The 14,416-nt window shown below is 35.4% G+C and overlaps 1 protein-coding gene across 2 annotated transcripts in view; it reads right to left on the bottom strand.

The window, feature by feature from the left end:
- Window positions 1–14,416, bottom strand: part of LRBA (LPS responsive beige-like anchor protein) — a 402,048-nt gene that overhangs the window by 98,029 nt on the left and 289,603 nt on the right. For both annotated transcript variants that reach the window (XM_039391039.1, XM_039391040.1), the window contains 3 exons: window positions 13,477–13,617; window positions 12,184–12,303; window positions 98–250 (listed from right to left, as the gene is read on the bottom strand). In XM_039391039.1, the coding sequence (XP_039246973.1) occupies window positions 98–250; window positions 12,184–12,303; window positions 13,477–13,617 (414 nt within the window). The remainder of the gene's footprint in view (window positions 1–97; window positions 251–12,183; window positions 12,304–13,476; window positions 13,618–14,416) is intronic.

The raw sequence follows: 14,416 nt of genomic DNA, 5'->3' as shown, positions 1-14,416 counted from the left end.
GAATTATAAATATATGTATTGCAAGCAAAGACCCAAATTATTTTAGAAGAATCTTGCAAAAGAAAAGTTACTTGACTATAAAAGACAACCATCTTACCAGTCTGTTTATGCGAACAAATTCTTCTGGGGTTTTGGCCCATGGTGGAAGTTCAACATCAGACACAACTGTTCCATCATCCATCACTCCCAGGTTGTAATTGTTGCTGTTGACAAATATCTCTGGCAGGTAATAAAATTCAGGAATCAATTCCTGGAGATAAATGAAAAACAATGCCATGTTATAAATTCTGTCAAGAGGATGCACTGTGTCATGTTAAAAAAATAATTACTGGAATGGCAATAGGTAAAGAGAATACACAAAATTCTCCCACAGATATCCCCCTCCTGCCCTAGAAGGGAGAAATCCCCACTTTTGTACTTTCTAAAATTTACACCTGTAGATATGATAAATCCTTAGCGTGCTTTTAGCATGACAAAGAACTAAGACACAACAGGCTATAGGACAAAAATGTCAGAATACTGTTTTTGACTGCATATTATACACAGAGAAACTTATGAACATCACGTGGAACAAGCAATATTTAATGGAAAGCTACAGACAACCAATGATGTTAAGAAGTCGTAGAAAACTGCTTCTTTCACATTTTAATACAATCCACATTTTAAAGTGCTAATGCACAAATAGCAGTCTACAGTTTGGGTGAAACTAGCACCATAGATATTAATTACAAAGGTGTAAACCCCAGTTATATTCTTATTCTCTCTAACATAAAGGGTCTAAGAACTTAATGTTTAGGCTATTATCTAAGATTGTTCAACGCCCAGAAATAATTTTTTTTGTACATTCTAAAATCCCTGGAGTTATGCCACATGTTACACAAAAAAAAACAAACCCAAAGCTGAATCAGGTCTGTATTTTTCATTCATGGAAAGGTCATTAACTCAATTATGTGCCGAGTCTATAAATTACAGGGAAGAATCACACGTAATTTCACACACACGAGGAGAGAAGGAAGGAATCTCACATGGTTACGAGGTCTGCACTAAATGTCTTGTCAGGATCATCACTGCTCTAAACAAGTGTGCTCTGCAGGCCTGTACTGGAACACAGCATTGACACCTCCCTGGCTGGCCTGCTCTGGCACCTCTGCAGGCACAGCTATGCCAAGCACGGTTGAGGAAAAAATGTAAGCACATACAGCACAGGAATTGTACTTTCCGAGTCTTCTCAGAAAAACAAAGTAAAAGTAATGGCTAAACAAAAATTTTATTAAGCAGAAAACGATACATCCTAGCGCAGAATGGAACACAACATGCTAAGAAGAAAAATTAAGCTCAAACCCACAAGGATTTTCTCCTGGATAAATGGATTATTTCCTTGTTTTGCAAACAGACACGCAACTTCCTAAGCTGTCATGCATTTTGTAAAATACACACTCAGTAACACATAAACATATCTAAGCTAATGTGATTAGAACCTTATTTACACACTTTTATAAAAATGTCTGCAAAGTCTTGGCATAACACTTCATAGAAAAATCTGATTAACACATAACATATATATTTCTGCCCTAAATACCTTTTAAAGGCAGGGGTTTTTTTTGTGGAACTTGATGTTGAGACTTCAATACACCCAATAAAGCTGGCAATTTGATGGATTTAGAAAAATTGAGCCACTAAATTAGAGAATTTACTCCCTTTGTAAAGAAAGGATCAATACATGTAATTGCTTCAGGAAGTGTATTTCATAGCAAATGAGTGGTGTAAAATTGGTTTTCCATACAGCAAGTGCAAACTGCATGACACTTTAGGAGTAGAAAAAACCATCAGACTACCCCGCTGGCTTTGTATACAGTGGGTGTAGGATGTAGCTATGCCAGAAGCTCAGTAGATCAGACCTGAAACCCAGTCTTGACATGGGTCAGTGGATCAGTGGTCTCCCAGATAGCCCCTCAGGGCCAGCTATGGCATGAGCAGCTTTCCAAATGGCTCAGTGCAATAGGGAGGTCATCAGATTGCGGACAAGGTCAATCCGAAGTTGCCAGGGCAAAGACAGGAAAGATCAAGCAGGAATTAAGCTATTATCACCTCCATCCTTGTGTGAAACACCCCTTGGCTTTGAATTGTACATCTTTTTGTTTACAGTCACCTTAAATTAACTAGGCAGGGTAAAAACATGCTTCTGTACCAAATGCTTGACAAGTACTTGATAAAAAAGGAGATTTGAAACTATTTAATTGTATAAGTGAAAGAACAAGAATGTAGCGAGGATAAGCATTTGTAAAAAAGAAAGCAACACTGAAGTTGCTATAGTTTTTATTATCACAGGCAGAAACCAACAAAGAAAAAGCAGAGACACAAGACTCTTAATTTGATAGCAGCATGCACCACAAATATGAAACCATACCATGATTCCGAATACTTAAAACGTAAGCTCATTACATATGTTACTGATGCTTTTATTTCTTCTTTAAATCTATATATCTGTACAGCTATTCATTAGTTTCTTTCAAGATCAGAAAACATTTGGCTTTCTAGAACACATTGTTTTCATTAGATTACACAGAAACAATATGCTGTCTGGAAACTTCAAAATTATCAGTAACTTCTACTAGTTCGACTATTAGAAACTTTTCATAAAACTTTTCATTACTCCAGAAATGAGCTTTCAGAAAGTTTTTCACTGTCACCATAATGACACATTTATACAAAAGGAACTTCTTTATTATGTGATTTCCTTCTCTTGACCATGTGCTAGCATTTATCCCTGGGAAAAATAGAGTGCAAACTTATACATCGGGCCATTGGAAATGGGTAGTATTTAGTGCCTATTTTCTATGGCTTTATACCAGTGAAAATGAAACCATTAGTTAAAGGAAAACAGTTTTTCCTAAAACCAGCAAATAAAACTGTTAACAAAATACTAATTTTTGTCAAGCTTACAAATATTTTTCATGTATTTGGTAACTGCAGCCCTTAACAGTCCTTCTCAATTCTGTTTGTGGGGTCTTCTTTTTTCTTAAAATCTTCAAATCACATGCACAGACTGACATTAAAACAGCAGATGCTGACTCATGTGTAACTCCACTAATGATGGAACTTTTTGGACACACCAAAATGTTAAAAAAATTAACGAACACACTTTTTGCTTGTTTTTAGTGGATTTAGGAAGGAGTTATGAGTGTTTTCACACAAACATCACATGAAAATGCAGAACCAGACATGAGGGGCCAGACTGAAGGATCATTTAATATCTCCCCCAGAACAGTGACAAGGACTGGACTAACACAGGGCAGATAAAGTCTTTCCACCATGGATATTCTGTCAGCTTCTTACCGTTAAATGGTTTTGAAGTAATCTGTGCTTCTGATTTTTAACTCATTAATCATGGGTTCCACAACGTAGTTTTGTCTACACAGGTTTTCCTTTGGCTATTCTACAACTGCTTCCTAACAGTTTCAGTGGATGGTTCTAGCACCCATACCGTGAAACACAGTAAATGTTAGTTCCTTATTTGCTCTTTTATATGTCCTTCTGGATACTACAGACCAATATTATCACATTCTTCCTCAGTGGTCTCTTTTCACAAGCTAAAGGATTCTAGTCATTTTAGATTTGTTCCCACTGGAGGTCTTCCCTTCCAACTAAAAATTTTAGTTGCCTTCATATTTTTTCTAACCCTACTGAGTCCCTTCTGAAATTTCACACGCTCAGCATATGTACCAAAATGGTAAAATTGCCCCACATTTCTTTTACTTATATGATTTTACAGAAAACCAAAACATATTTGTGAGTTCTTGAAGCTCTTGCTTTAGTACAATTGTGTTCGAAAATTACTTTCTAAAATTTCTCTGTTGGAATTCACCAGTTCTACAAGGTGGACACAGACATGCTTATGATAAGCAATACTTCAGTCCTTCTGCCATGTTTTTTATTACAACTGGTCAAGGAGCTCAGAGTAAACATCAACATCAATCTAATACACAGTATTTATAAGTGGTATATCGTTTTTTTAAAAAAATATTAAAAAATTTGCCATATCAAGATTCTTATTAAAATGTTTATAAAATTCTGCAAGTAATTACAGTACAATTTTTCTCTAACAAAAGTTGCCCTGTAACACATGGAAACAATGATTCCTAAGGAAACCTCACTAAAAAGATTTTTCTGCAAACACATAATATCAACAGAATGTCAGTTTAACATTGGTAATTTATTTCCACTTATGCCACCAGGTATAAAAAAAAAATCTATATGAGATACTTTGTTTCTTTAATGCAATCAAATGTTATTTTTTTGTTTAGAAAATCAATTGTGCATTTTGAAGCAGTTACATGATCTGCATAGGTGTCTAGAAAAAATGACACATCCCTAATCATATTAAAACATTTATAAGATACCAAATTTTCAAACTAAATTATTTCACAAACACATTAAGCAATATTAAGCCTATGTATAACCTGTCAAACAGAATAATAAAAATGCATATTAGAAGTCTGAGGTTTTATTCATATTGCCACACTTTATTTCCTCTTTTAGGGGAATTAGATGGCATTCAAAAATATATACGAATTTATTAAATTAACTCAAATTTCATTTTTTCATCACATGTCAATGAAATCATTTTCATGACTGTGGGAAAGTATAATTTCTAAGTACCCAGGAGTTTCCTTCCATCTGCATTATTTCTCACCAAGAAATTGTCAACTAAGAAATTGTCTCAAAACATTGCCTGCAATTCTGCTAACTTGCAAGAGAAATACTTCAGCAGGTTTCCATTAAAATTCTAAATTTAATTAATGAAGAAGTTAATTTTTTCAATGTTTAACCACTCTGGTTAAGTTCTAAGCAACTACATTTCAAATATTTCCTAGTTTAAGAAAAATACTTAAATCCTCTGTAATTTACAATCAAGCAAAGAAAAAAGTCCAGGTATTTATTTAGTAGAATAATGAAATATATGATAACCACAATTAACAGTTGATTCATAATTGGTCAATAAACAGATTTTATTAACTCTATACTTAATTGCATTAAAAATGCATCCTTAAGGCACTTTAAATTCTGTTATTTATATATATATATATACACACACACAAAATTATTTTACCTTTTACCGAGAATATATGCAAAAGTATGCAATGGTATTTACTTACCATATATTTACAGTAGGTAATATGTAGTTGAGGTTAATTTTACAGAGAAAGAGGAAAAAAGTTGTATATATAAATACATTCCTTTCTTCCATTTTTTTTTAAATTAACTGGGGGTGAAAAGGATTTATGACTGAATCATAAAAAGGTCTAGACGAAATCTTGAAAGGTCACTTTGTCCACCTCTCCATTCACAGACAATTATAAACAGGTATTCTTGACACATGAATTCAAGGCAGATGTTTCTTTGCCTTGTTCTTTTAAAACTTTCAGTGATGGGGATCCTTGGAGTACCTTGTGTTCATCTGTTCCCACCACCAGGTATTCCTAACATCTAGACTGCTGTTCCTGCAGCTGGAGCCCATTGCTTGCCCTATTCAGACCGAACAGGACTGACAGGCAGCAGCTGCCCCTTTGTGGAGGAGCAGCTTTTTCCTCAGGGACAGTGAGATCCATTCCCAACACCACTTTCGGACTGAGCGCTGTTCTCCCCCTGCAGTAAGGATGGACAGCACCAATTCTGGCATGCTGGCACACTGAACAGGAAGGATAGAGCAGAATTCATCTCAACACAAGACAGAAATTCTTTTCAGTGAGAATGATTGTTCACTGAACAACGACTCCAGAGTCTCCATCACTGGAGGTTTTCAAGATGGGCTTGGTCAAGGTGCAAGATAATCTCATCTAGGCTTCCTTTCCCACAAAAAAAAGTTGGACCAGATGATCTTTCAGGATCCCTTCAGCCTGGGCCGTTCTATGATTCCACAAAATGCAGTGCACTGTGCCTGCCAGCCAAAATCCCCAGCCCAGTAAAAGCATTACAACTGTCAGTGCCAAAGCACTTCATGTTTCTGTCCTTGTTCCTCTTTTCTCTGAAGTAAGCAATCTAAAACTGACAACTTTATATCAGTGGTCTTATTTTCTATACCTATAGTCATTCTCCTTCAGACTCCAGCAAATTTGTCCATAAATTCCTCAAAATTTATTATTTAAACAGCTACAGAAGTAGTTTGGATCAGATATTAAAAGTATTTGTTTCATTTTCAATACAATTATGACTGGATATAAAAGAAGTAGACCATGGATATTAGATGGAACTTCCTGATCAGGACACCCAGATGTCCCTATTTTTAACTACCGCAATTCCCACAGATTATCATACACAGATCTGACTGAATTTAGAGTATTTATTTTTCCTTTTTAAACTCAGAGAAGCATTTTCCTGTTGTGGATCTTAACAGAATTTTACAGAAAAACACATCTTTTACGAAAAGCAAAGATCTGCATCCTTAATACGTTAAAAGTGTTACTGCACCGGATATAATGTCTATGGTTAAAAATCTGAATTTCTAGGTACCTGCTTCTAAATTTTGCTGGTCATTGCTCTTGGACATCTCTAACTTTGTGACTACTACAACATGAAATTCCTCCTATACAAAGGTCATGTTGCCAGTTTGGTAGCAATTTTGTTCCTTGTAACTTTTGAAACTCCCATCTATCAGAAGGAAAAGTATAAAAGAAAGCAAAGAATATGTAGAAAAGCTTACCAGGTTACAGGCTGTCTTAAGCATGCTTATGTTAGGCAGCCTGCTTCAATGAGTATGAGTTATCGCAGTACCAAAAACTCAACAAATCTTGTTAATTATTGTACTTGTAGCCAATGTTTTCTTTATTCCTTTTAAGAACAATTCACAAAACCTGAAGAACAGTACATAACAGCACTATAGCTTCAAATAGATTTTGAGAACACCCTACGGCCAGCAGAGTCCTTGGTTTAGCACAGGGTAAGTCTAGTTCAAGGCTGGTACTCTCAGTCTCCATAAGCTGACTGTATCAAATACATTTTTGTCCAGGATCAACTCTAGCCATTAGCCTAGAGATGATTCAGAGGCAAAGAATTAGAAAATGAATGAAAACGTCCAAGTCAGAGGCTACTTTCAGAGCTCTCTGTTTACTACAGTCTGTAGTTTGAAACAATGGTTTAAACGTGTGATTATCATTTCAGTTATAATTTAGTTCCTAATCTCAGGATCCTATTCATAATGAAATCATCATGTCTTTTTAGCATCCTTCTGCTTCTCAAGCTGTCCCCTCCAAGGACACTCCTGAAGAATCTTGGCCAAAACCAATATTCCCCAATCCCACCAGTGTTTATATAGACCAGGTGCCCACTTTATAACACTAGTACACTCCTAGGAGCCCAAGACAAGCTAAAGATTATAGCAGACATTGCTTAATACCATTGAAATTCAAAGAGACTTTAAACAAGAAGCTTGACTTAAAGAAAAGTCTTATTATTAAAGAAAAGTTGTCTAAAATGATGTGATGCTAATGAGTTTTACAACATAGTTAACTTGCCAAAACAGTACTTCTGTACCTAAAATTAAGCTGACAAGGATCATAACTTGCCAAATACACCTGTATGAGATATGAATTCAGATATTCAGTACCATCACAACAGCTTTACAATAGCTGTCGCTGATGTGTGTCATATCACACAACTGATTTTCATAAATTAATACCCATTTTATGATGGAACAATCTGGAACAGTGTTACTGGAGCTTACTAATGTCTTCTGTACAGTTATGGTCTTCTAGCATCTCCTTTTGAACAAAACTAACTAAATTAACCAAAATGAACCCCAAGCCATAAGCACATGAAAAAGAAACAAACACAAAGCAGTAGAGGAAAAGGCATGAAGAATGGTATATAACTCTATTCTAGTGACTGTACCTTAGTTAAAAATAGTCAAAAAATCAATCACATTAAACCAATCTAATTTTCTTTTCAAAAGAAAATTTCAGGAGTGGATGGTGAAAGAAAAAGTGTTAAGGTGTTGCTTCACTTTTGAGAAAGCCCTCTGAGACTGTCTCTGTCTCCCATGACACTCCTATAAGCAAAGCAGAGAAATGGAGATGAGATTAGGTTACAATAATGTGGGAGTACCCAAGCTGGAAATCCATATTCCAAGAGAAGTTATCAATAGTTCACTGTCAAACTGGGAGGACATGGTAATGGAGTCTACCCTGCTCTTAATACCAGTCAATAATCTCATTAATGGCCTGGCACAGAAGGTGCAGAAGTAAAATTACAGATGACAATAAGAAGGCAACACAGCTATTTGGAGGTTAGCAAGAGAATTTTAGATGATCTTGATATCTATATGCTTGGTACAAAAACAAACAAACAAACAAACAAACAATCGTCAAAGTACTACACTTGAAAAAGAGAAAATACATGCTAAGTGCAACATGGGTAACAATTATGCTGTTGCAAATATAATGACAAATAAATTTATTGCAACAGGTTAGCTACCAAACCAGAAGGAACAACTCCTTCTGACAAACTAACCAGGACTGTTTGCACCAACATCGTAAATTAAGAAGCAACTGAGTTAATGATCATGCCTGTATAGTATATTAAAAGTATTAGGTAGTACTCTCACAGAATTGAAAAATATTCAATACTCTTCAGTGCAGAAGATTTAACTTAAAAACACATGGTTAATCATTTAAAGGCAATGGTCCTGAGCTAATTAGAAAATAACTAAGCCAGAGTGGTAGTGAGACAGTAGGAAACTTCCAAAGGAATTTTAATTTTCATTGCTCAAATAAATGGATGGGAGTAACTGGGAAATTAAATTTTATGCAACATATCACCTCTTGAAATCAAAATTTGAAAAGTTCAACCAAAGGTTATACTACAGTGCAGCATTAGTTTCCCGCTTTGATCATCGATCCAAGGCTTTCACAGGATATTGATACAGATCGGCTGTGACCACACATATGCTTTAGCTTTCTCTGTTTTAGTGGTACCAGCCAACAAGAGTTGCTTCCAAAGCTAGCTCATGTTAGTCCTCCTTGTCATATACAAAGCATCCAACTAAGTTTAACAATAATCTTAGGACAGCAAGCATCAATAACTGATTCATTCTCTTCACTTGAGAAGCAAGGAGAAATCATTTCATCAGCTCAATGGTTCTAAATGTCACGATTTTTTTCAGCTGGAAGAGGAATAAATGCTTTTTTTTCCTTTGTGTCCCCTACTCACCACTAACTAAAGGAGCAAAATTATGTGCTCCACTTTATTCACACTCTTTGATGTGTGTGTCAACTAAACAAATTCAAGCACTAGCAAGCTAAAATGTTGCAATTCTGCACGTAGAAAATTTCTAGAGGCACATGGGACACTTTAGCCATGTATTTCACAAACACTTGCAGGACAGAGCCTCAAGTCTCAGAAGACTTGTTTTTCACAGCTGTAGTGGAATACTAGGGACAGAGGTATTTCCAATGAAGATGGTTCTATGCATTTTCAAACATTTTCCTTTCAGATTCTTTAAAGATGTCCTATGGAAATCTTATTTCCATAGCAACTTCCTGGTTGCTCATCCAGTCTCACAAACAGACTCCTCTAGCCAATCTTAACACTCTATTCAGATGCTTCACAGCAGTGTAATGGCATTCATATCAACTCACAGCCTCAGAAAACTGCAAGCAACTTCAAGAGATCATCCATAACAGTAGGGATGGCTCTAAAGGCAGTACCAGCCTGTACATGTATCATTTCCAAAAGATACCAAACCATTTCTGAAAAAACCTCCCTACACTAATTGCCAGGGAAGAATTCATTGGTTTTATTTTTCTGTTAGAAAGGTTACTTTGACATCTAATCAAAATCTCCCTGATGTTTAAGACTTTTGCTTTTTTTCTTACAGCAGTCCCTATGAATAGGAGGACTGAAGTTCCTCCTCAACATTCTCTGCTTTAGAGAAAAATAAGTGTAGCTACTTAATCTTTCATTGCATTTTATTTTCAAGACCTTGTATTGTTATCAGTGTTCCAGTGTGGATTCTGTCCAACTAGCCCACAATTATGGATATAATATTCCAGCTAAGACCCTATCAAAGCTGGGCAAAGCTGAAGATTTATGTCATACATTTTTAAAGTTACATTATGTCTGGTTGATGTATCTTCCATGAAAGGTTACTCACCTTTTGTTATACCACAATATTGTTAATTCACATGCACTGGTGATGTACTAGAGCCCACAATTTATTTTTTTTTCCTTTGCACAGTAGATTGTTCCTTGTGTTATAACTGTATGAGAACCTGCATGAAAATTACAATACTCACTTTTCCCTAATAAACTTCACCTAACACTTTTCTCAAATCATTTTTCCCTTCCGCAAGAAGTGCTCCCAATTCCACTACACTTCCAGTACCTTCCAATCTAATATCAATGGGAATTGAGGCCTAACCTGTTATTATCAGGAAGAATTCCACTCAGTACATCTTTCAATTTTAATAATGAACTGCTGGTAACTATTCTCCAAACACAGTGGATTCTTTTAGACAGAGTAATCCCAGTTCACTCATAAGACAATGTAAAAAACTAAGATCATCATCTGCTTCTTCTCTGTTTATAAGGTCTGTTACCTTTTCTCATCAGAAACTGTGATTGGTTTGACATAATCTCTCCCTGATAAACATGTGTTTCATTTGCTTGTCTCCCAGCTATCTTCCTGGCATTTAAACGTAGTCTGATTATTTCTGTAAGTATTTTTCTGTGAATTGTAGCTAAGCTCACCTCATAATTTCTTGGCTCCCTTTTTCTTCCTTTTTAAAAACTAAATACTTGATTTGTCCACCACTGATACCTTTTCTCCTCCTCCGTTTCTCAATAAAACCTCAAAAATGCACTGTGAAATTTCATTTGCCAGTCTTGTAGGTTACAAGGAAATGAAGGCCATAAACCCAGTCAATTTGAAAAAATCTAATGTGTTTGTATTTTCTAAACTGTTCTTTCCCAATTTTGTACAGACATTATATCTTTTTGTAAGTGGTATTAATTCCACTAGTCACTGATCGACTTTGATTCTATTGGTGGGACTCACAGATGCCAGGAAGACATCACTTTTTCAACGCTATCAGTTGGCAATTTTTGCATTCCACTAATTTGCAGATCAACCCATTCCTAAATTGTCTCCTCATTATGAATACACTTACAGAATGATCTTGTGTTACTTAGGTCTCTTGCTATTGCATGACATCCTTGAGCTAGCCTCTGACTTCCTTCACACTACACTTTTCCATCCTTCCTTCCATTAAAAAAAATCAACTCTGATATTAATCCTTCTTCTTGGATTTGAGGTCCACAAAGCTTCCCAACTGCTGCCAGCATCTTTGTCTCTTTTGTTCCTCTTCCCAGTTCAAAATTTTCCTCAGATCCCAGACTCATTTGTTTACCTCATTCCTTTCTTCAGTGGCCAGCTATCCAAACCTCTGCCCCTGGAATTTCTATATTCTCCTGCCTTAGCTTCTTGATCCACTTCATTCTAGGTCTCTTTCTATATAACAACTAATTACAAGATTAACTTATCTTCTGTTCCCACTTACTGTAGCCCTTTGTTCCTCTACCCAGCATACAGTCTTTCTGGAGACTGCTCCCAGATCTCCTTCTCAGCTCCTTACCTCCCATCTACTTATTCCTCATCATAAAACTACTTTTTGCCCCTTCTGCACAGCCTTCTCTTCCTGTTTGCCACAGTCAAACAAGAAAACAGGCCACTGCAGAAATTGCCCAAAAATAAGGTTGGATGCTTGGTGCCAAAATTACATAAAATAATATGAACTGAAACATTCTTACCTCATTATGCAGAAGCATGAACGGGGTATTTAATGAAACTCAGTAGTTAAAAATCTATACCAGTTCTACTGACTTTACAAAGGCTTAAAACTTGTGCTGAGGAACAAAAAGTCAGTGAAGCATATCTGTAGAACAAAGGCCAATTTTGCCTTGTTTCAGTCTCAGGGCTCAAAATGTTTGCTACAGTTTTACAAAAGAATACACTGAAATATTCTAGCAAAAGTAAAACCACACGTCATCTTGCCTGAATCTCTTCCCAAGTGGTAGGATAGCTCCCAGTCTTCTTCTATCCCCTTTCATAACCTGTGGTCCTACATTCACAGCTACAATAAAGGCAGGAGCAGTAAAAATATGTTAGCACCATTCAGGAAATATTTTTACCTTGATGTCAGAAGTGTCACGCTGACTATTGCGCCACGCCCTTGAAATAGATGAAAAAGTTCTGTCTGCATGATCAAACTTCCCACCTTGTAGATTCAGGAAAAGTGTTGTGAAGGGTTCCTAAATATATATAAAAAGATTAATTAAAAACAACAATTATTTCTTTAGAAGTTTCAGGGTAAAAAAAAAAAAAGGATTTATTATTCTTGTGGGGTATGGCTGTTAACGATGTTATTTTTCTCGCAGACGCAGATTAATAGCAAAGAGTTAATTCTATTATCCAAAAATGAGAAGTACAAACTGATGCTTATTTAAAAAATGCTTTTATTGCTACTCCATGCATATATACTCAGATAAAGAAAAGCAAATAAAACCTAAAGAAAATACAGGCTGGAGTAGAAGCTACAGTCAGTTGTGACACAAATTGCTCTCAACAACATGAAAAGGCTCTGATATATTACATATTTTTAAAACTAGCATGTAACAAAAATAACACATTTTACTTTGTTCAAGGTGATCTCTTAATGTAAAGGGTAGCATTCAATACTGACAGCTTGAGGATTGGTATTGTTTAATATATAATTTATGATTTAGGAAAATGTTTGGAAGATTTAAAAGCCTCCTCTTAGTTAAAGAACACTTAAGCACATATTAGTGGATAATTGCTTGAAATTAGCTAAGCTCTATAAATTACTTCAAGGATTTATGTATGCTTGTACATTCTAACAAGCTTTAATTAATGATGTGCTGCTAATGCTTTCCCAAAGAAATTACTTCCTAGGAGATAAATCGCCTTTCAATTTTATAGAAAAATGCATTGTTTAACCAATATTATCAATATGTAGCATCTTAAAAGTTACTTCCATACAAATTGCAGCAGATTTTTGCAAATTAATTGCTTACATCATGGGATTTCATGATCATCAGAAACAAACTCATGTTCATTAGGAGGTGAAAATTAAATACATTATCTAAGAACCACAAATGTTTGGTACTTGGTCCAGTCAGAAAATATGCAAAGAAGGAAAGTTAACCATGTTTAAAGAAGTAGAAGAATGTATATTAAAAAGAAATTTTTAAGAAGAAAAAGCTTTACTGATTTGAAAAGGCTCTACCACAAAAATTAAAACTCTCTGCTTGAAATTTAGAATACGTTTCCTCTACACTACTGATTACAATTACTAGAAAATTTCAGTACTCTCCTATGCCATTGAGTTTTAGTTTCCTCATTCCTAGACATCTGTTGCTTTCATTATCATTAAAAGGAAAAGCATTTCTAAAATATATACTTACGATCCTTAATAGCCATGTGAGTGCAAAACTTGCTGTTGAGTAATGTGTGCCATAGTGGAATTTTGGAACCTGATCATCTTCCCATGATTCGTATCTCTCAGCAAAGAACGCTGCTCTCTTTGGGTTCAAAGCTCCAATAGGCTGCAAGATTTGTAAAAATAAATGCATTGAGTAAATAAAATTAATGGGATTATTATCACACCATACTCCCCTTGCTCTTTTTGAGCAGAATCACTGGCATGCACGGAGAAGTCTGGGTTTGGTGCTTTGCAAAAGCAGATGCTGGTTTCTGTAAGCGCCTGAAGAGATCCACGAATTTTGGAATGAGAATTCCATGCACGCACATGGCTGGGTGGAAAAATGTCTCTTTTGTGTTAATATAGGCTTCATTTCTATTTACTGCTGACTCAAGTCCATGAGTAAAAACCAATTAGCGGTGGAATGTGTTGGACAAACTGGTGTTGCTTGGGAATATTGTGCATGCTGAATACACTGTCAAACAAATAGTAAGCAACAATGAGAAACATCTCTGGGTATTTTTTGGAGAAAAAAGTAGCGACTGATAGTGTGGGAGAATATTAACAGTGGACTTGGAATTTTGATACTACTACTCTTGTTTCTGTGCTTCTATTCATAATCTTAAAACAAGTTTACTTAATTCATAAAATGTTAAACTTTGAAACAAACAAATGAAAGACCAGAATTTCTATATAAAAACATTGAGACAAAAGAACGAACATATGTATGACTAAAAATATCATACTTTCATCAATGCTGTTATTCTTTGTTCAGTGCTTACCTAGAAGATAAACACCCAGGGTTTTATTTAAAAGCAAGAAATAAAATAATTTGTTACCTAAATCTGTGTATTTCTTCAACAGACTTTTACATACATGATTTGAAAAAAAATGAGGATATGTCACACAAATCACTGAGAAAC

This window comes from Pipra filicauda, unplaced genomic scaffold (genome assembly GCF_003945595.2).
Source record: "Pipra filicauda isolate LSUMZ 115617 unplaced genomic scaffold, ASM394559v2 scaffold8_size5757611_pilon, whole genome shotgun sequence".
Classification (NCBI taxonomy): Eukaryota; Metazoa; Chordata; class Aves; order Passeriformes; family Pipridae; genus Pipra; species Pipra filicauda.
This window is presented reverse-complemented; position numbering and strand designations above follow the sequence as displayed.